This window comes from Nannospalax galili, unplaced genomic scaffold, assembly GCF_000622305.1.
Source record: "Nannospalax galili isolate Female #2095 unplaced genomic scaffold, S.galili_v1.0 scaffold188, whole genome shotgun sequence".
In the NCBI taxonomy this organism is placed as follows: domain Eukaryota; kingdom Metazoa; phylum Chordata; class Mammalia; order Rodentia; family Spalacidae; genus Nannospalax; species Nannospalax galili.
Genome location: NW_008360325.1, coordinates 871,469 through 892,347, shown reverse-complemented (window position 1 = coordinate 892,347; position 20,879 = coordinate 871,469). Strand labels below are relative to the sequence as shown.

General features: G+C 42.3%; 1 protein-coding gene across 8 annotated transcripts in view; it reads left to right on the top strand.

Moving 5' to 3' along the window:
* Mark3 (microtubule affinity regulating kinase 3) overlaps positions 1-20,879 on the top strand; it is a 102,064-nt gene that overhangs the window by 12,331 nt on the left and 68,854 nt on the right. For 7 of the 8 annotated variants that reach the window (XM_008825571.2, XM_029559956.1, XM_008825569.1 and 4 more), the window contains exons 2-3: positions 7,199-7,390; positions 17,522-17,575. In XM_008825571.2, the coding sequence (XP_008823793.1) occupies positions 7,199-7,390; positions 17,522-17,575 (246 nt within the window). Of the gene's footprint in view, positions 1-7,198; positions 7,391-17,521; positions 17,576-20,879 lie in introns of those variants that run through there. The other variant, XM_029559957.1, reaches the window with a different exon arrangement.

Here is a 20,879-nt window from a genome sequence, read left to right as displayed (position 1 = left end):
TTGAAGCAGGGTCTCCCTGTAGCCCCAGCTGTCCGGGAACTCACTGTGTAGACCAGGATGGCCTTGAACTCAGAGATCCGCCTGCCTCTGCCTCCTGAGTGCTGGGATTAAAGAAGTGCGCCACCACGCCCGGCTAAAAGTTGCTATTTTTATTCTTTTGTTTGTTTTGACAAGTATGTCCATAATTCTGAACAGCAAAATGTACTGCTACTAGTATTTGATCCTTACCAATTTTAGGCTTTTATTTTTTAAATTAGTTTACAAAGGAGTAGGTTTCTTTATTCATACATACATAGTTTTGGTTGACTATCCAATTTTAGGCATTGTCTGTTGGTTTTCTGCCAAGGAAGATGAAGCTTTGCTTTTTCACTCACCATTTGTTTTTCCCGGTCCACCTGTCTTCCAGGCCCTCTGGTGTAGTCATTGTGTGGTCAGGTCTTTGTCTGTTCTACACACTATGTGGCCATGTGGACCTTTCACAGTGGAGCTGCGTAGCATGCTGTGATTTTTTTTCCTTTATGTACTTTACGTCTTCCCTGGAGTTATTATGGGTGTTTGTTTACATTTTTGTGACTTGTCCATTCTGTGTTCAGAGTCACCAGGTGTTGTCACTTGGTTCTCTCTAGGCTGCCCTTGTGTCCAAGCTAAACCTACCACATACCTGGGATCTCTAGTCGTCCTGGGATCTCAGTCACTGTTTTCCTGGGATTCCCTTTGCCTTTCCTGTAAGATTCTATTTCTTTTGTCTCTTTCTTGTTTTTTTCTCAGGTCTTGTTGAAGCAGTTCCTCCAGTGAGTTCCTAAGAAAGATTCTGAGAAATCTTTTTTAAAAATCTCTAAATGAAAATATCTTTATTCTGTTCTCATGATTGGTATTTTGTTTTGACTGCATGTAAAATTCTAGACTGCTATAGTTTTTCTTTAGAATTTTATTTATGTGTTGTATTATATGGTATCTGATGGTGGAGTTGTTTTTTTTTTTTTTAATGTTTTTTATGTGTATTAGTGTTTTGCCTGCATGTAAGTGACCCCTGTTGTGCAGTGCTCATGGAGGCCAGAAGAGGAGGGCATCACATCCCCTGGAACTGGAGTAACCTCCATGTGGGTACGGGGATTTGAGGCTGGGTCCTCTGTAAGAGCAGCTAGTGCTCTTAACTGCTGAGCCATTTCTCCAGCACCCCAGTGGTACAGTTTTGAGAGATCCAGTGCTAGTTGAGTTTTGCTTATATTCTGTGCTGAGACTTAGGGCTGACTTGAAGTTCTGTCCAAAATAATTAGATGGGTCTTGTAAACAGTGGGCCTTTCTGTAATAGAGCTCTGGGGAACTATTTGTTCATCATGTATTTTGTTTTTATTTCTATTCTTGACAGATTCCAATATAGTTTAAAGTCTGGCTGCTGGTTGCTCTGAGGCATCAAAGAGGGCAAGAGTTTGAAAGGTCTCTGGATTTTTCCTTTCTTTTCTCTTTCCAAGGTAGCCCTGTTCTCACCTATTCGTTCTGTCCCCAAGCACATAGAACCTTCCTTTTGCCTGGTTTGTTTTCCTTGCTTTTCTGTGAAATGTGTCACTATGTTGTCTCAGCTGATTTTGAGCTCCTGGCCTCAGATGATCCTCCTGTCTCACTCAGCCTCCCCAAGTGCCTGTTTTGCCCTTTCTAGGAAACCTCTGAAGTGGTGGTGATATTGTTTGTTTTTGTTTTTTAGAGTGAAAGACAATCCAGGGGATGGGCTGTCTTATTTAACAAACTGACATATCCTGTCCTATTCTTCAAGACTCTGAGGGATGAGTAGTGTAAATCACAGTAGCCCATTATCTTAAGTGCTGGCTAGGAGTTCATCTTTCTTTTTTTTTAAAAAAAAAAAATTTATTCTTTTTATGTATATGAGTGTATTGCCTGCATGTGTGTTAGTGCACCCATGTTGTGCAATGCCCACAGAGGTCAGAAGAAGGCATCAGATCCCCTAGAACTGGAGTTAAGCTGCCACGTGGGTGCTTGGAATTAAACCCAGGTCCTCTGCAAGAGCAGCCAGTGCTCTTAACAGCTGAGCCATCTCTCCAACCCTGGTATTCATCTTTCTTACATGTTTGTTTGTTTGTTTCCCTCCCTGGCTGGAGAGATGGTTCAGCAGTTAAGAGCTTATACTGGCTCTTGGCAGAAGACCAAGTTTAGTTCCTGGGGCCTATGTCCAGGGGCCCTCAACCCCCCGTAATTCCAGCTCCAAGGGATCCCCTTCTGGACTCCATGGATGCCTGTACTCATATGTGGACATACCACACACAGACATACACATATATACATAAATTTAAAAATAAAAACCTTAAAAATGCACTTTGTTTTCTCACTTCTGAAAGTATGATTTGTCTATTCTTTTGTTTGTTTGTTTGCTTGCTTGCTTGTTTATTTGAGACCGTCTCAGGTAGCCCAGGATGGCCTTGAACTTAGGAAATAGAGGCAATAGAACCAGGGGTTCAAGATCATCTCTAAGAAACAAGAGGACACTGGTTCTATTAGCTCTATTCCTAAATGCTGGAATCACAAGTGTGTGCCACCACACCTGGCTTGTGGTCCGTTTTTGTCTTAAGAGGTTTGGCTTTACTGTCATTTAAATGGAGTTTGTTGGAGCTAGAGAGATGGCTCAGCATTTAAGAGCACTGGCTGCTCTGGGAGAGGACCTGGTTTCAATTCCCAGCACCCACATGGTGGCTAACAACCATCTGTAGCTCTAGTTTCAGGAGATCCAACTCCCTCTTCTGACCTCTGCAGGCACTGCACAGCGTGGGTGCACTTACACACATGCAGGTAATATACACATAAAATAAAAATAATAAAATAAATAAATGGGGGTTGTGGATAAAGCTCATCTTTAACCAGAAGTAGATTGCATATTTATTTCTACTAATACATCTCTTTACAATTTTGCTCTTGATGATTATAAGATCAATAGTGTTCCTGAGAAGTTGGTGGTACATTTGATTATGTTGTGGGTTGTGCCAGGGAATCTCACCCTCCTGCCTCTAAGCTGTCTTACCTTGTCTTGTGTTGGCATGGCAGCTGTCTTGAAGTGATCTTCATTTCCCTTGAAGATCCCTTCACTGGTAGGCGTCTTGTTTCTCCATCTCACTCAGATGCAATCATGAATGCCTAGAGGAGCTGTATTAGCTAGCATAGTAGCCTTTAGCCACGTGGGGCTACCAAACACTTGAAACGTGACCAGTCTGAATTAAGATGTTCTGTAAATATGAAACAAAAACTTTTTTTTTAAAAGACAGGATCTTCCTGTAGCCCCAGCTGACCTGAAGCTTGACTAGGCTGGCCTCAGTCTCATGGAGATCTATCTGCCTCTGCCTCCTGAGTGTTGGGATTAAAGGCATGTGCCACCACACCTGACACGAATAACATTTGAAAAACAATATTGGGGGGATACGCGTGCGTGCGTGTGCGCCAGAGGTTGACCTTGGATGTCATTCCTCAGGAGCTGTCTACTTTGGGATTTGTTTTGTTTTGTTTTGTGAGTTTGTTTCTTTTTTTTTTAATTTTATTTATTTTTATCTTATTTTGTATGAGTGTGTTGCCTGAATGTATGTGAGTGCACCTGTGTTGTACAATGCCGCGGAGGTCAGAAGGGGGCTTCGGATTCCCCTGGAACTGGAGTTAAGGATGGTTCGTAGCTGCCATGTGAGTGCTGGGAATTGAACCCGGGTCCTCTGCAAGAGCAGTTGGTGCTTTTAACCACAGAGCCATCTCTCCAGCCCTGAGAGTTTCTTTTTGTTTTGTTTTTTGAGACAAAGTCTCACCATTTAGCCCTGCGTGACCCTTGCTGTGTAGACATGTAAACTAGGCTGGCCTTGAACTCACAGAAATCTGCCTGCCTCTGCTGCCCAAGTGCTGGGATTAAAGGCTTATGCCACCTTGCCCAGCCCTGTTTTAATTTTTAAACATTATTCAGAGAGTGTGTGTGTGTGTGTGTACACGTGCCATGGCACATATGTGGAGGCCAGAGGATGACTTGTGGGAGTCTGTTCTCTCCTTGCATCCTGTAATGTAGGCCCATCTCACTGACTCCATCTTACCTTTTGAGACAGGATCTCTCATTGGCCTTGGAGCTTACTGATCAGCTTATCCTGTCTGATCCCAAACCCCAGAGGTCCTCCTGTTTCTCCCTTCCCAGCTCTTGGATTATAAGCTTTAGCCATGACACTTGGCTTTTTTATTTATATATTTATTTTAAGGAACACTTATTGCCAGGCATGGTGGTGCACGCCTTTAGTTTAGCACTTGGGAGGCAGAGGCAGGTGGAGCTCTTGAGTTCGAGGCCGGCTGGGGCTACAGGGAGACCCTGTCTCAAAAAGACCAGAAACAAAATAAAGAACGCTTACTTTTATTGTTAATAATATGTATTTGTGAGTGTGTTGGAGGGAGGTATGTTGAAGTGCTTTTGCAGCCCAGAGGCATTGAATCACCTGGAACTGGAGATACAGGCAGTTGTGAGCTGCCCACATGAGTGCTGGGAGTCAAACTTGAGTCCTCTCCAAGATCAGTATGCTCTCTTGGTTTTTTTTTGTTTTTTTTTGGGTTTTTTTTGTATTTTTTGAGACAGGGTCTCCCTGTATCCCCAGCTGTCCTGGAACTCACTGTGTAGACCAGGCTGCCTTGAACTACAGAGATCCGTGCTGGGATTAAAGGAGTGCGCCACCACACCTGGCTGTAATCTGTGATTTAAAAAAATATATATTTTATTATTTTTATTTTATGTGTATGAGTGTATTGCCTGCACGTATGTGAGTGCACCCATGTTGTGTAATGCCGCAGAGGTCAGAAGAGGGCTTTGGATTCCCCTGGAATTGGAATTAAGGATGGTTCGTAGCTGCCATGTGGATGCTGGGACCCGGGTCCTCTGCAAGAGCAGTCAGTGCTCTTAACTGTTGAGCCATGTCTCCAGCCCCGATTTTTTTTTTTTTAAGAAAAGAAAATAAGGTTGAGCATGGTAGAATGTTTCTATAATCCTAACTTGGGAGATAAAGACAGGAGAATCAGGAATTCAAAGTAATTCCTCAGCTACATATTGAACCTGGGCTACCTGAGACACTGTTCTAGTTAGCCTGTAACTCCAGTTCCAGAGGATCCAGTGCCCTCTCTGGCCTCTGTAGGCACTGCGTGTGTGTGATGCATTTGTATACATGCAGGCAAAACACTGATACACATAAAATAAAAACAAAATATTTAAAATACCATGTAAAGTTGTAGTTTGTGAATCTGGTACCTTATTTGGGGGGTATTGAAGTAACTCTCACTTTTAGGTTGGTTCTCTGCCTCATAGATAGAAGTACATAATTTGGGGGCCATATTTATTAAATTAAAAGGTAACTTAAAAGGTATTTATAGCCGGGCGTGGTTGGCGCACGCCTTTAATCTCAGCACTTGGGAGGCAGAGGCAGGTGGATCTCTGTGAGTTCAAGGCCAGCCTGGTCTACATAATGAGTTCCAGGACAGCTGGAGCTACAGGGAGACCCTGTCTCAAAAAGACCAAAAAACAAAACAAAACAAAAGGTCTTTATATATTTTATATATGTCTAAGAAATATTTTCTTTGGGGAGGGCTGGAGAGATGGCTCAGCAGTTAAGAACACTGACTGTTCTTGCAGAAGACCTGGGTTTGAATCCCAGCACCCACATGGCAGCTAACAACTGTTCATAACTCCAGTTCCAAGGGATCCGATAGCCTCTTCTGTCCTCCGTGGGCATTGCATGACACGCATGCACTCACCTACATGCAGGCAGTACACGCATATACATAAAAATATTTTAAAAAATTTTTAAAGGAAAAAATTTTAATACTTTATTATTTTTATTTTATGTATATACATGTATTGCCTGCATTCCAGCCCCAGGAATATTTTCATTTGCATCTTTTATAATTATAGCACTTCTAAGTATAGACAATATTTTAAAATAACAAAATGAAGGACAGGAGAGACGGCTCAGCAGTTAGAGCAAAGACCTGGGTTCAAATCCTAGTATCCACACGATGCCTAACAATATGTGTGACTCCAATTCCAGGGTATCCACTGCCCTCTTCTGTCCTCCGCGGGTATTGCACAACATGAGTGCACTTATATACGTGCCAACATAACCTCCAAACACATAAAATAATTTTTTAAAAAATTTAAAACTTCAAAATGAAACTTAATATGTAAAACAGAAACAAGCAGAAAGATGAAGCGAGTGTTGAAAGTAGGAGGAGCGCAGGTTCTCTTCAGTTCCTCACTGGAGAGCTACGTAAACGCTGTACTTAGCATGCTGTCCTTTTACGGGCTGGGGTGAGGGTCAGTGTGCAGATGTGCTCTCTAAAAAGTGAAGCTCTCACTGGGCGTGGTGGCGCACGTCTTTGATCCCAGGCAGAGGCAGATGGATCTCTGTGAGTTCCAGGCCAGCCTGGTGTACATAGTTCCAGGAAAGCTGGGGCTACAGGGAGACCTTGTCTCAAAAAGACCAAAGAAACAAAAAGTTCTGAGTGTGGACTGCAGTTTTATTTTATGAGATAGCCACCTATTCAGAATTCAGATGCCTGTCAGCTGACAGTAGGCTTGTGTTGTAGTATATTAGTCTTACTGAAAATGCCCTCCTAATTATTACCTCTAATCTTGCAAACAGTCATCGCTTAGTCTAGGCTATGCTAATTTGCTCAGAATACTTAAATTATGCTATAATTTTGCAAAAATCACCTAAAACAAGCCATTTTATAAGAAAGTGTTGCCTACCTTAGTAATTTTTTGAGTACGTGCATCCAAACAAAGGCTGTACTGTACACTGTAGCACCTTAGTTGTTTACTCCCCTATCATGACTTACTGGGTGTGTTCTTAGACTTTTACACTGTGTATCAGCAACCCAGAAAAAGGCTGCAGTTCAAATTTTGAAGTACAGTTTCTGCTGAATGCTTTTATACCATGGTAAATTTGGAAAATCATAAATTGGGACTGACTCAATTTTCTGAACCCCCATTAAGCCACGACACTTGCTGTGTTTCTTTTAACATTCTGTTTTTCTCATAAACTTATGTGGTTCAGTTCCTTGAAGTGCTAGATACTTTAGGGTTAAAATGAAAGTCATATTGTTTTGTTTCTTCACCTGGATGCTCTTAAAACTTGGCAAGCACTGCATGTTCTCTCATCTCCTTGTCTTTGTGTATGTTGCATTTTAGCACACATCACATGGAGACGGGAGGCAAGAAGTTACCTCCCGCACTGGGCGCTCTGGAGCTCGGTGTAGAAATTCGATAGCTTCCTGTGCAGATGAACAGCCTCACATCGGAAACTACAGACTGTTGAAAACAATCGGAAAGGGGAACTTTGCAAAGGTGAAATTGGCGAGACACATCCTTACAGGCAGAGAGGTAAATCCTGTGCTTGCTTCAGTTGTGATACTTGTTCTGTTAACTTCCAGGGAGAACGAGGAGGAGCAGATGCTTTGGGGATTATTTCTAAACTAATGAACTTTTTAAAGGAATATAACACATTAATTATCAGGGAGTTCTTTTGCTATAACTGTTGTAAATATGCTGAGTGAATAATCTACCTTGAAAGATGAGTAATGCTCTGTTCTTTTACAGAGGAAAAAATGAATAAAAATTGTGTTGAACTTAACGTATGTACTTGTTTATATAGTGCATAAGTTCGTGGCACTTACAAAGTAGTAGTTATCTGTACTTACAGACATATTTGTCCTGTCATGTCCTTATCTTTCTGAGGACTTCTGGAGCCTCATGTTGCTGGGTTACGCAGGACAGCACATGTTTTCCTGGCTTTTGTGATCTTGACTTTTTCCTCTACTGCAGTCCTTATCAAAAGTACAAAGAAGGTCAGGTATGGTAGAGCATGCTTTTGATCCCAGTACTTGGAAGGCCCAGGAAGGTGGATGTCTGTGAGTTCAAGGCCAGCCTGGTCTGTTGTTGTTGGTTGATTCGTTTTTTTTTAAAGAAAGAGATAATATGCTTTGAAACCACAACATTAACTCTTTATATCTTCTGTGTGGTGCACAAGAGACTTGACAGGGTTCCTGTATTTGGGTCCTCTTTGTACTGCTGTCTGACTACCTTAAGCATTCTTCCCTTCTTGTGGGGATCACTTCTGGAAGTATTTTTTGACATACCCCTTTCCTTAGGCGTAGGTCTCCTTAAAACCTGATACTTTCCTTACACTGCAGGGTTTATCGTGTATTGGAATTGCTTTGTCTTTCCTTTTATTTTTTCTTTTTGTTTTTTGAGACAGGGTCTCCTATAGCCCCAGCTGGCCTGGAACTCATTCTGTAGTCCAGGCTGGCCTTCATCTTACAGAAATCTGCCTGTCTTTACCTCCCTAGTGCTGGGGTTATTTTTATTTTTAAAATTTATTTATTTTTATTATATGTATATGAGCGTTGTGCATGTATGTAAGTGTACCCATGTTGTACAATGACCATGGAGACCAAAAGAGGGCTCCAGATCCCCTGGAACTGGAGTTACAGGCAGTTAATAGCTGCCCTATCGGTGTTGGGAACGGACCCAAGTCCCTGGAGGAGCAGACAGTGTTCTTCATTGCTGAGCCATCTCTCCAGCACGCACGCAGGCACGCACACACCCAGTGCTTAAGATTAAAGTCTGTGCCACTACATCCTGCTTAAATGCTATAGTAACACACGCTCAGCAATTACTGGTTAAAGTGGCTATGATATAGTTTGATTGAAGGATACTATTAAAAGAAATGTGTGCCAGGCGAGGTGCCACATGCCTTTAATCCCAGCACTTGGGAGGCAGAGGCAGGCAGATCTTTCAGAGTTCGAGGCCAGCTTGGTCTACATAGTGAGTTCCAGGACAGCTGGGGCTACAGGGAGACCCTGTCTCAAAAAGACAAGAAAAAAAAAAATGTGCTGGATGGGCATGATGACACACACCTTTAATTTCAGCACTTGGGGGTCAGAGACAGGCAGATTTCTAAGATCAAGACCAGCCTGGTCTACGTAGCAAGTTCTAGGCTAGCTGGCGCTACAAGGAGACCCTGTCTCAAAAAAAGAAGGAAGATGGGGAGCTGGTGGTGGGCTCAGTGCTTAAGAGCACTGACTGCTCTTGCAGAACACCTGGGTTCAGTTCCCATCACCCACATGGGTGCTGCACTTACACACATGCAGGTAATACACATAAAAATAATATTTTTAAAAGAGAAAGAAGAGATGTGCTTTTTTGTATCATACTCTTCTGATAGATGTGCCAGCACTACATGACAGGTAGGCCATGATATTGATGCCCAAGCCCACTAGAGCTGGGACTATGGGAGTAGGAGCCCTCTGGCAGTCATTCTATCAGCAAGTACCTCTATTTGCTGCTACATCATTCCCTACACATATTCTTTGTTTTTGTTTTTTGAAACAGGGTCTCCCTGTAGCTCCAGCTGGCCTGGAACTAATTCAGTCTGTAGACCAGGCTGGCCTTGAACTCATAGAGATCCACCTGCCTCTGCCTCCCAAGTGCTGGGATTAAAGCTGTGCGCCACCACACCCATCTCCCTACACATATTCTAAGTTTTGTTTGTGCTGGAACTTGAAAAAGGTTAGGAAGCCCTGGCCTACTCTCACTAAATCCTTAAGACAGTAACAGAAAATTTGCTTCATTACAGTTCTCAGTTTTAGGGACAAATGTCTTTAGAGTTTTGGTTACATGTGGAAATACCTAGACTTTAGAATAGGTTCTTTCTCCAGAAGTGTTTAACTATGTATGACTACTATAATGGCTCAATTTGATTTTTTCTGTTTTTGAAAGCTTTGGTCAAGGGTTAGAGAGATGGCTCAGCGGTTAAGAACACTGGCTGCTCTTGCAGAGGACCTGGGTTCAGTTCCTGGCACCTACATGGTGGCTAGCAACTGTTCATAACTCCAGTTCCAGGGGATCCAACACCATCTTCTGGCCTCCGTGGGCTTTGCACAACATGGGTGCAGTTATATACATGCAGGCAAAACAGTCACACTCATAAAATAAATAAATTAATAAAAAATAAAGGACCAGGAACACCAAAGGTCACAAATGGCCAAAACAGAGAATAAGAGTGCAGAGTATAGATTCTTGAACAAGACTCCTTTGTTAAAATCTACCCACTCAGGGCTCAGACCATTACCAAAGAGGGGACAAAAGAGAGTAAGAGCTAGGGAGGAGGTGCAGGACCATATAGAAATAGTCCTACAAGCAAGCTCCTACGACCCTTCTCATAGGAACCTATAGCAGTGGTGTTAGCATGTACAAGACCCATGCAAACTCAAGCAAACAAAAACTAGCACAGAACTATGGAAATGGACACAGACCCCAATCTTCAGTCAGAGAATTATTGGCAGCTGATTACTGCTAGGTGAGGAAGAGCAGATCTTCTTAAAGGGAAGGTCTCTAGACTAGACCTCAGTGGATGAATTTGCACTGAGGGACATCTGGGGTCACTAATTCGACATGCTGAACCTTAACACAAATGACAGAATGTATGAATTCCAATGGGGGGCTATGGGAGGGGCCAGTGGAGAAGGGAATATAAAGATGATGATGGTGTTCTGTATGAAATACACAAAAATTCGATAAAAAATTAAAAAAAATAAATATAAAAAAATAAAAACTTTGGTCAAGGGACTGGAGAGATGGCTCAGTGAGTAGGAACACTTGCTATTCTTTTGAATGAGTCCCAGCACTCACATGGAAGCTATCAACTGTCTATTACTTCAGTTCCAGGGAATCCAGTGTTCTCTTTTGGCCTCCGGAGTCTTTGCATGACATGGGTGCACTTACATTCATGTAGGTAATAACTCATACACCTAAAATAAAAAGATCAAGATCATTTTATCCCCCCTCCACTGTTTGGTAGGTATGTAGAACTATATGTAAACATGAAAATTTATTATGTAGAAAGTTGTGTGTGTGTGTGTGTGTGTGTGTCTTTTTTTGAGACAGAGTCTCCCTGTAAACCAGGCTGACCTAGAACTCACAAAGGTCTTCCTGCCTTTGCCTCCCAAGTGCTGGGATTAAAGGTGTGCACCACCATGCTCAGCATATTTTTTTAATATGGACATTAACTTTTTGAGTCAGAGTCTCCCTGTAGCTCAAGCTGGCCTAGAACTTGCTATGTAGACTGGGCTGACCTCAAATGTCACAGAGATCTCCTGCCTCTGCCTCCCAAGTGCTGGGATTCAAGGTGTGTGCCATTAAGCCTGGCAGCATTAGCTATAAGAGACTCATGGGCATAATAATGATTTCTTTTTACTGAATATTATTTTTGTGTACTGTGAATGCGGGTGTGTGTGCCACCAGCCTACATGTACCGACTAGAGAACAGTTTTCTGGAGTTGATTCTTCTCAACATGGATTCCAGGTATTGAACTCAGGTCAGCTTTGTATCAAAAGTGCTTTTACCCACTGGGCTGCCTCACCAGTAGTGCTGGGACAAAAAGATGTGTGCCACCATGACTGACAATAAAATACTGAAGAAAAAAAAAAAAAAAGAACCAGTGGCAATTGAAGTGTTAGCAAACTGCAAATATTCTGCCATCACATTTGATCTTGTGGTTAGCCCAGTGGCTCTTCTTTGTACTTAGGGCTTCTTAGTCCAGAACCCTTTCCCAGTAATGCTGGCCAGTTGGCACTGTTGTTCATGAGTGCTCTCTGTGTTGTCCTCTCGGTTTGCCTTCACATCAGTGTCCCCTTACTGTCAGCCTCCCTTACTCCGAAGCTTCTGATCGCCCTCCCTTCATGTCCTGTCCCTCCACTCTAGGAGACTGGAGGTTCATTACTCTCAGCCTCTAATTCTAAATATTTCCAAGTATTTATCAGCAGTAAGAATGTGGTATGATTGTGATTTGAATGAGACTGTCCATAGCTTCCAGGTGTTTGGACATTTTGTTCCAGTTGGTGACACTGTTTTGGGAGGTTTTAGGAGGTGAGGCCTTGTTGGAGGAAGCACACCGCTGGGGGTGGGCTTTGAGAATTCTTAACCCTTGCCAGATTTCTAGTTCCTCTGTTTCCTGTGCCTGCTGGAAGATGTGATAGCTTGGCTTTTTGCTCTGGCCACCTCTGCCACCATGCCTTTCCCACCATGATGGACTCTTAACTCCTCCTCTGAACCGTAAGCCAAATAAACTCTTCCTTTTACTACTTGCTTTGGTCAGTGTTTTTATCACAGGAACAGAAAAGTAAATAATACAGGTATTTTAAACTTCTTGAGACTTAAGAAATATATTTTAGTTGCATTTTCATGAGGACTATCTTAACAACTTTATAGGAATTTTGTAGAACAGAGAGGGAAAAGCCCATAGTCATAATCTTTTTTTGGCAGGGGGGTCTTTTTGAGACAGGGTCTCCCTGTAGCCTCAGCTGGCCTGGAGTTCACTATGTAGACCAGGCTGGCTTTGAACTCACAGAGATCCACCTGCCTCTGCCTCCCAAGGGCTAGGACTAAAGGTGTGTGCTGCCACGCCTGACTTAGTAATACTATTTTTTCTTTCTCTTTAAAATTTTTTTAAAAGATCTTAAAAAAGATTTTATGTGTGTATAATATGTATGTTTGTATGAATGTATGCTGTGGGTTCGGGCGCCTCCAGAGGCCAGAAGAGAGTGCTAAATCCCCTGGAGCTAGAGATAGATAAAATTGTGAGCAGTCAGGTCCTCTATAAGAGAAGGAAGTGCTCTTGATCTTTGAGCCATCTTTCCAGTCCCTTTCTCTTTCTTCCTCTTCCTCCCTCCCTCCCTCTCTCTTTTTAAAAGATTTTATTTTTAATTTTGTGTACATTTTTGTGTATGGGGGGTATATGCATGTTACTGGCCTTGGAGGCCAGAAGTGGGGGTTATATACCCTGGAACTGGAGATAGAGGCCGTTAAGAACTGCCTGAGGTGGGTTCTTGGAACAGAGTTCAGGTCCTTTGCAAAAGCAATAGGAGCTCTTAACTCCTGAGCCCATCTCTAACCTATTTTAATTTTTCCAGTCTCTTTACTGTGACTATTATAGACATTTGCTAAGTTCTCATCTTCTCTGCATTCACACTACTTGGATATGTTGTTTGGTTGGAGTGTATGAGAAATAAGTAGTTTCAAAGGGCGGAGTTCCTTACCCTTTCAGATTATTGTGGGCATTGTTCTTTGCTCTTCCAGAACTCAGCATGGAGTTGTTTCTTAGGGTAGAGGGAGTGATTAACTGAATTTTTATTCAAAACTATTATACTAAGACTGACAAAAAGTTAATACTCAGAACAGTTTGCTGCAGTTGAGTGTTAGTAATAGCAGTTTTAGAAACAGAAGGCTAAAAGAAAGCCTACATTGTATTCTATTAATAGATGTAATTAAAAAGCATAATGCTGATTGGTATGGTTTTAGTGCATTCTGGAGGTACAGGGGAAAAAACCTTATAAAGTCATTCCTTACAATTAACAGTCACTTTATTGCATTCATGGGAAAACTGTTTTGTTTTGTGGCTCTTTGAGATAGAGCCTTGCTTTGTAACAGCTCAGGCTGGTCTTGAACCTACTATCCTCCACAACTGAGTTGTGTATAAGTATTTTTTTTTGCGGGGGGTCTTTTTGAGACAGGGTCTCCCTGTAGCCCCAGCTGTCCTGGAGCTCACTATGTAGACCAGGCTGGCCTTGAACTCACAGAGATCCACCTGCCTCTGCCTCCCAAGTGCTGGGATTAATGGCGTGCGCCACCACGCCCGGCATGTGTAAGTATTTAATGTTTGCACATTACTCTAGCAACAAATATTTTGATTGTAGTTTTCATCAAAATTTTGTTTTCCAAATACAGCAGAATTTTGACTTCACTTTTTTTCAAGCACTTGCACATTCATTCTCCACTGTTTTCTTCCTTCTGATTTGCCTTGACGTCCTGGGATGGGTTATGGTGTTTTCACCTTGGAATCAAAATCATTGCTACACTGTTTACTTCTTTCTTGTTCTTGGAGGTTAACAGGTCCACAGGGAACCAATAACTTGAGCAGGTGGAGGTTTTAGACTTAAGCAGTTTTTTAAAAATAATATAGTGGCCCCGGGTGTGGTGATACATGCCTGTAGTCCCAGCACTTGGTAGGCAGAGGGAAGAGGATCTCTGTGAGTTCAAGGGGAGCCTGATCTACATGGTGAGTTCCAGGCCAACTGGGGCTGCAGGGAGACCCTGTCTCAAAAAGACCAAAAATTTAATAATTAAATAAATATAATGCTGGGCTGGCAAGATGGCTCAGTGGGTAAAGGTGCTTGCCGCCAAGCCTAATGGCTTGACTGCAAGTCCCATAACCCACATTGGTGGAAAGAGAACCAACTCCCTCAAGTTGTTCTCTGACCTCCATACCCATGGGTGTACACACACACACACACACACACACACAAAATGAATACATGAAATTTAAAAATGGGGGAAGGGCTGGAGACATTGCTCTGTGGTTAAGAGCACTTGTTACTCTCATAGAGAATCTAGGTTTGATTCCCACCACCTACATCAAGTGTCTAACAACCCCCTATAACTCCAGTTTCAGGGCATCTGATGCTGTCTTCTGGCTTTCAAGGGCACAAGGCATGCATGTGGTGCACATACATGCAGGCAATCATACATACACAAAAAAATTTTAAAAATTTAAAAAATATATAGTGTTGGTATGCGTTGTGTGGTCTGTTCCCAGAGTGTGACATAGGAAGACCTGGGGAGTTTCTCAGACTTTGCTAGGGGTCTACAAAGTCAAAACTGTTTGTGAGCTAGTACTATTAAAATGTTGGTTTTGGGGCTGGAGAGATGGTTCAGTGGTTAAGGGCACTGACTGCTCTTGCAGAGGACCTGGGTTCAGTTCCCAGCACCCACATGGCAGCTATGAACCATCCTTAACTCCAGTTCCAGGGGAATCCGAAGCTCTCTTCTGACATCCATGGGTGCACTAACATACATGCAGGCAATACACTCATACACATAAAATAAAAACAATAAATAAAATACTAAGAAAAAAAGTTTGCTTTCTTCCATTCTCCCACAAATGGAAGGTGGGATTTTTCCAGAGACCATGTAACAGCATGCTTCACAGATTAGATGTAGATCCTTCAGATGCAGAAGCATCTAGAACAGCTTGATGCCATAAGAATGTAAAGAGCACCAAGAAGTACAAGAACCACTACTGTAGAAACTTTCCAAGCTGCTGCCCGAGACTTTGGCAGTACTAACCTTCTTCGGTGGTGTTTTTCAGGATCTGTGTTCTGCAGGATAGATACACAGTGGGAAATGGACCCTTCTGGGCTTGCGAACTGATCTGTACCTTGAGTGCAAAGCTGAATTAATTCATACGTCTAGTGACAAAGCCTCTCTCTCTCCTCTTATGCACTGCCGATGCTAGCCGGCCAAGACGGACAGTACCTGAAAGGGGGAGTGAGGATTCAAAGAAAAAACAAGAGACAGAGAAGATACTTGGGAGGACTGTCAGTAGAGACTGCAGCCCCGGTTTATTTTAGCTCCGCCTTTTTATACAGTAGAACATCAGAGATCGCCACCCTTTGCTTAACTCAATTAGCTTCAACAGCTGTTTTTCCCACCTGTATCTGAGGGTCAAGGAGCGGTCAAATACTTGTTGTGAACTCCACCATATAAACACATTCCTCCTGACTTGGCAGATTAGGTACTGGTGGGCAAAACACAAACTCTAAGTAAACAAGCAAGCCTGCCACAGCTCAATGTACATAATGGATTAATAGCTCCCAACAGTGCACCTCCTCACTCCTTCTTGTCACTCAACACATGTAGTCTGTAGAATTCTTCTCTATTCCTCTTCCCCTTCTGTCTTTGTTGCTGGGAATCAAACCCAGGACTTCGTCAGGGTAAACTCAAGATCCTGCCACTGGGCTATGTTCCTAGCTATCTTTTTTTTAAAATATTTTTATTTCATGTGTACGAGTGTATTGCGTGCATGTATGTGAGTGCACCTGTGTTGTGCAATGCCATGGAGATCAGAAGAGGGCTTCGGATTCCCCTGGAACTCGAGTTAAGGATGGTTCGCAGCCACCATGTGGGTGCTGGGAATCAAACCTGGGTCCTCTGCAAGAGCAGTCAGTGCTCTTAACTGCTGAGCCATCTCTCCAGCCCCTATTCCCAGCTATCTTAATGCAACAGATGACGAGCCTCCCAAATGAGGCTACTGATGCAGATCCATTTACTAAATATTAGGGAAACCGATTCTCCCCCTTTTTAAGATAAGAAATGTACATCAATAGACCATTTGGTTTCTCCCTGTCCTTGTGGCTTTCTTCTTCAAATGCTGCTTGTGGGTCTACTCTGTTCCTTCTAAATAAAAGTTATCAGGTGACACATTTTATGGCTTCTGCATCTATTTCACATGGTTAGCACACAGATTGATCTGGAGCTTGCTTTAACTACCTAAAGGACTTTTCCATTGTTTGAAATAGGTTCCTGCTGTGTTGCTCAGACGGGTCTTGAACTCTCTAGATTCATGGCACCTTGCCAAGCCTATTTTTATTATTATTTTTTTACTAAATGTTTAAGTTTTCAGATTCAGTACCAACCTACTTATATACTCAGTTCTCACTCTGTGCAAGATACTCTGTAATTAGGATGAATGTATATCTGAAGTTCCTGCCTAGGATTCCAGAGTCTGCTGAAATTAGTTCCAGTAAATAACAGAAGTGGGATTGGGGGTATAGCTCAGCAGTAGACCACTCACCTACCATGCACAGGACCCTGGGTTTGAGCTGCAGCAGCAATACCACCACCCAAAAAAGTGAAGAGATTGCTACACTGTATTGTTTTAAAATATTTTATTGTTTTTATTTTATGTGTATGCATGTATTGCCTGTGTGTAGGTAAGTGCACCCGTGTCATGCAATGCCTGTGGAGAACAGAAGAGACTGTCAGATCCCCTGGGACTGGAGTTTCGGACAGTTGTTAGCTGTCATGTGGGTGCTGGGATTCGAACCCAGGTCTTCTGTAAGAACAACCAGTGTTCTTAACCACTGAGCCATCTCTCCAGCCCCATGTTTCTTACAGTCTACCTAATCAAGGTTTACCAACAAGTCACGTTACTAAGTGACATCTCAGTTGATATGAACTGACAGGCACAGCCCCAGCAGCATACCTCTTCCTTGTCTCTCTTTAGTGCATACAAGGGGTCGGGCAGATCTTCACCCAGGCATCCCACAAAGTAGGTGGGTAGCTTTAGGGGCAACCTTAACACACTATATTTTTTTAAAGTGTGTTCATTATGTAGGGTTTTTGGAGGGGAGGGTGTTGAGGGGAAGGAAAAGAGGTTGGAAGAGATTATTTTTCCCTCATCTATATAAGTTAAAAATATAACGTGTGGAATACTACTTGCATGAAGCCCCAGTTTTTAATTAAAGTTTTATAAAGTTAATTGCTTTTTGTAACCAGCTGAGATTTAGGTTCTGCAGTTTGCTTGCTTTTTAACATTGCCGTATATGTGGGAATTTATAAAACTTTAAATAGTCTTTAATTAGCAAATTCTGAAAAAATCTAAATATTTTTTCTAGGTTGCAATAAAAATAATTGACAAAACTCAGTTGAATCCAACAAGTCTACAAAAGGTAAGATAGATGTGGTGTTTAATATATGTTTTCTGTTTTAATTACCATGCAATTTGTCCCTTAAATGTCTTAACTGTTACTATATTTAGTGCAGCAAAACTTTCTATTTCTCAAGTGAACACAACTTGCTGGGCATTATGATGGTACATGCCTGTGACTCTAGCACTTAGAAGCCAAGAGGCAAAAGGACCCCCAAGTTCAGGGTCAGCTGGGCTTTGTAGTGAGACATTGCACACACACACACACACACACACACACACACACACACACACACCCCTCCCATCTTAAATTGTTTATTTATTTATTATTTCTATTTTATGTGTATGCATGTATTGCCTGCTTGTAGGTAAGTGCACTCGTGTCGTGCAGTGCCCAAGGAGGTCAGAAGAGGCTGTCAGATTCCCTGGGACTGGAGTTACGGACAGTTGTTAGCTGCCATGTGGGTGCTGGGATTCAAACCCGGGTCTTCTGGAAGAACAACCAGTGTTCTTAACCACTGAGCCATCTCTCCAGCCCCTAAACTGAGTATTTTCAATTGATGACAGTCATTTAAATGTTTGACTAAGAGAATTTTTGAAAAATGATGCATGAAGGCTGGGCATGGTGGTGCAGATCTTTAATCCCAGCACTCGGGAGGCAGAGGCAGGCAGATCTCTGTGAGTTTGAGAATAGCTGGGGCTACAGGGAGACCCTGTCTCAAAAAGGCCAAAAAAAGAAAAAGTGTGAAAATATTTTCATTTGGAGCACGTGTACCTTATAGCTAATACTTCAGAATGAGTAATTTTCCAAGTATAATGATATGCAGCTGTAGTCCCAGCTACTGGGGCGACTGATAAAGGAAGAAGGTTGCTTAAGCCCACATGTTTTAAGACTGGCCTAGGCAACATAGCAATACTCTGACTCAATGTATACATACATTCATTCATACATAAATAGAGTCAGCATATTATTAGACTTGGTATGCTATGTCTAATAAGAAGTGGTGATTAATTACTATAAAAGGAATGTAGGGCCAGTGTGGGGTACACAATTTTTAAATTTTACTTATTATTTTTATTTTATGTGTATGCATGTATTGCCTGCATGTAGGTAAGTGAGCCCATGTCGTGCAGTGCTGGCAGAGGTCAGAAGAGGCTGTCGGATCCCCCTGAGACTGGAGTTACAGACAGTTGTTAGCTGCTATGTGGGTGCTGGGATTTGAATCCAGGTCTTCTGCAAGAACAACCAGTGTTCTTAACTGCTGAGCCATGTCTCCAGCCCCTGTGGGATTCACAATTTTAACCAGTACTCAGGAGACAGAGGCAGGTGGATCTCTGAGATTGAGGCCAGCCTGGTCTACACAGCAAGTCCCAGGCCGTCTGGACCTACAGGCAGACCTGTCTCAAAAAGAACCCCCTCCCGGTTAGACAATGTGAGAGATAAATAATGCCTATCTGGGGGGGTGGGGGGTGTTTTGTTTTTTTTTTTTGTCTTTTTGAGACAGGGTCTCCCTGTAGTCCTAGACGACCTGAACTCACTATGTAGACCAGGCTGGCCTTGAACTCACAAAGATCCGCCTGCCTCTGCCTCCCAAGTGCTGGGACTAAAGGCGTGCACCACCACACCCAGCCCGTGCCTAGCTAGTTTTAAAAACCAGAGGGAACCATATTAGTCCAACAACCTGCTGACAAATTATACATACTAGACCAAGGTCTAGTATACATACATGTCTAGGCAAGGTCTATCTGAGAACAATTGGTCTTTGCCCAAAATTTATCTACATGGCACACAGTAATTAAAAGTGCTAGACTGGTAGAACTAACCTTCTTGGATGTTTAACAGACATACTTTGAGGCCTATACTAATTTGGTCAGAGGGATATAATGGACAGTTTTTGCTCCTTGCCCTCCTAGGTCGACTAGTTTCAGGGGACTATGAGCATCTCTCAAAATGCCCCGTAATTGTGGTGGGTCACCTGTCCTCTTGATCAAGGAGGCCGAGGAAACCCCATGAGATGTGCTTGAACCAGTGTCCAGTCTCCAAAGAGGAGGATCAACACAGAGGAATCATTTCCTCTATGCTTCCAAGCGAAGCAAACCATGGTCGAGTAGGACCTTTGACTTATCTTCACATTGGTGGAACTGGTAAAAGAAAGGAGCCAGGGGCTCCTCCCAAGCCCATGTGACCCCCGAGGAACAGATCCTCAAACGGCCTTAAGAGTAAAAATAAATTGGTTTATCTGGGCCAACTGTATGGCCTTAAACACCCAAAAGGAAAGTATAACCAAAGATTAAAGGGGCCAATATAATTTTTTTAAGAGTCCATATGTATAGCTAAAGACTACATAACAAGCAACAATGCCAGAGAGGAGACACCTTCTTTTGAGTTGTTGGCCAGGGTGTCCCAAGGGACTCCCAGATAGTAACCCAGCATAGAACTGGGAAAATGAACAGCAGACCCCAATCTTATCTAAAAGAATATTGACAACCGATTGCTGCTAGATAAGGAACAGCTGATCTTCCTAAAACAAAGACCTGTAGATAGCCTGGCTAGATACACCAGATGGACAAGTAGTGGGGAACGGCTGGGGGGGTGCCGACAACACAGTGGACAGTAGCAGGGATAACAGAGTATAAGGGCTCTAGTGGGGGGAGGGAGGCTATGGGAGGGTGCCATCTAGGAAGTGGGTGTATAGTTGAATAAGATGGTTTAGGATGTTCTATGTGATATAGACACACACAAAAAAAATCAACAAATTTTTAAAAATGAATTATATTTGAGGAGGAAGTATAAAATTTTATGTCATGTTAATTAGTAGAGGTGATAAACATTACCATTGAAATCTTCCCAATGACTTTATAGACATACACAGGTGCCAAGAATCCAAGTGCAACCGATTATGACTAATAATAATCAGATACATACAGATTAGAGACACATGTGCCAACATCTCAGTGTTATTAACAAAAACAATGAGTCTTTCTGCAAGGAACAATATATTCTAAAATGAAATGGAGATCTTTTTTAAAGGTTAAAAACTCATTCAATTGTATGTCTTATAGGGCTTATACTGAGTTCAATATTGTATAACTCTGTTAACTCAACTGTGAACCTAGAAACTTGCACCCACTTGTGAAAGAGATGTACTCGTGCTCTGGAGCGTGTTACTGAATATGTTAAAGCTGTAGTAAAATGCTTCTTCTAATCATGTAGTTATTAAAATTTTTTTAATAGTGATTTAAAAACTAATAATTATTCAAACATAAAAATTTATTCCTTAATAATTAGTAGATGTGAAAAACATTACCATTGAAATGTACCTGAC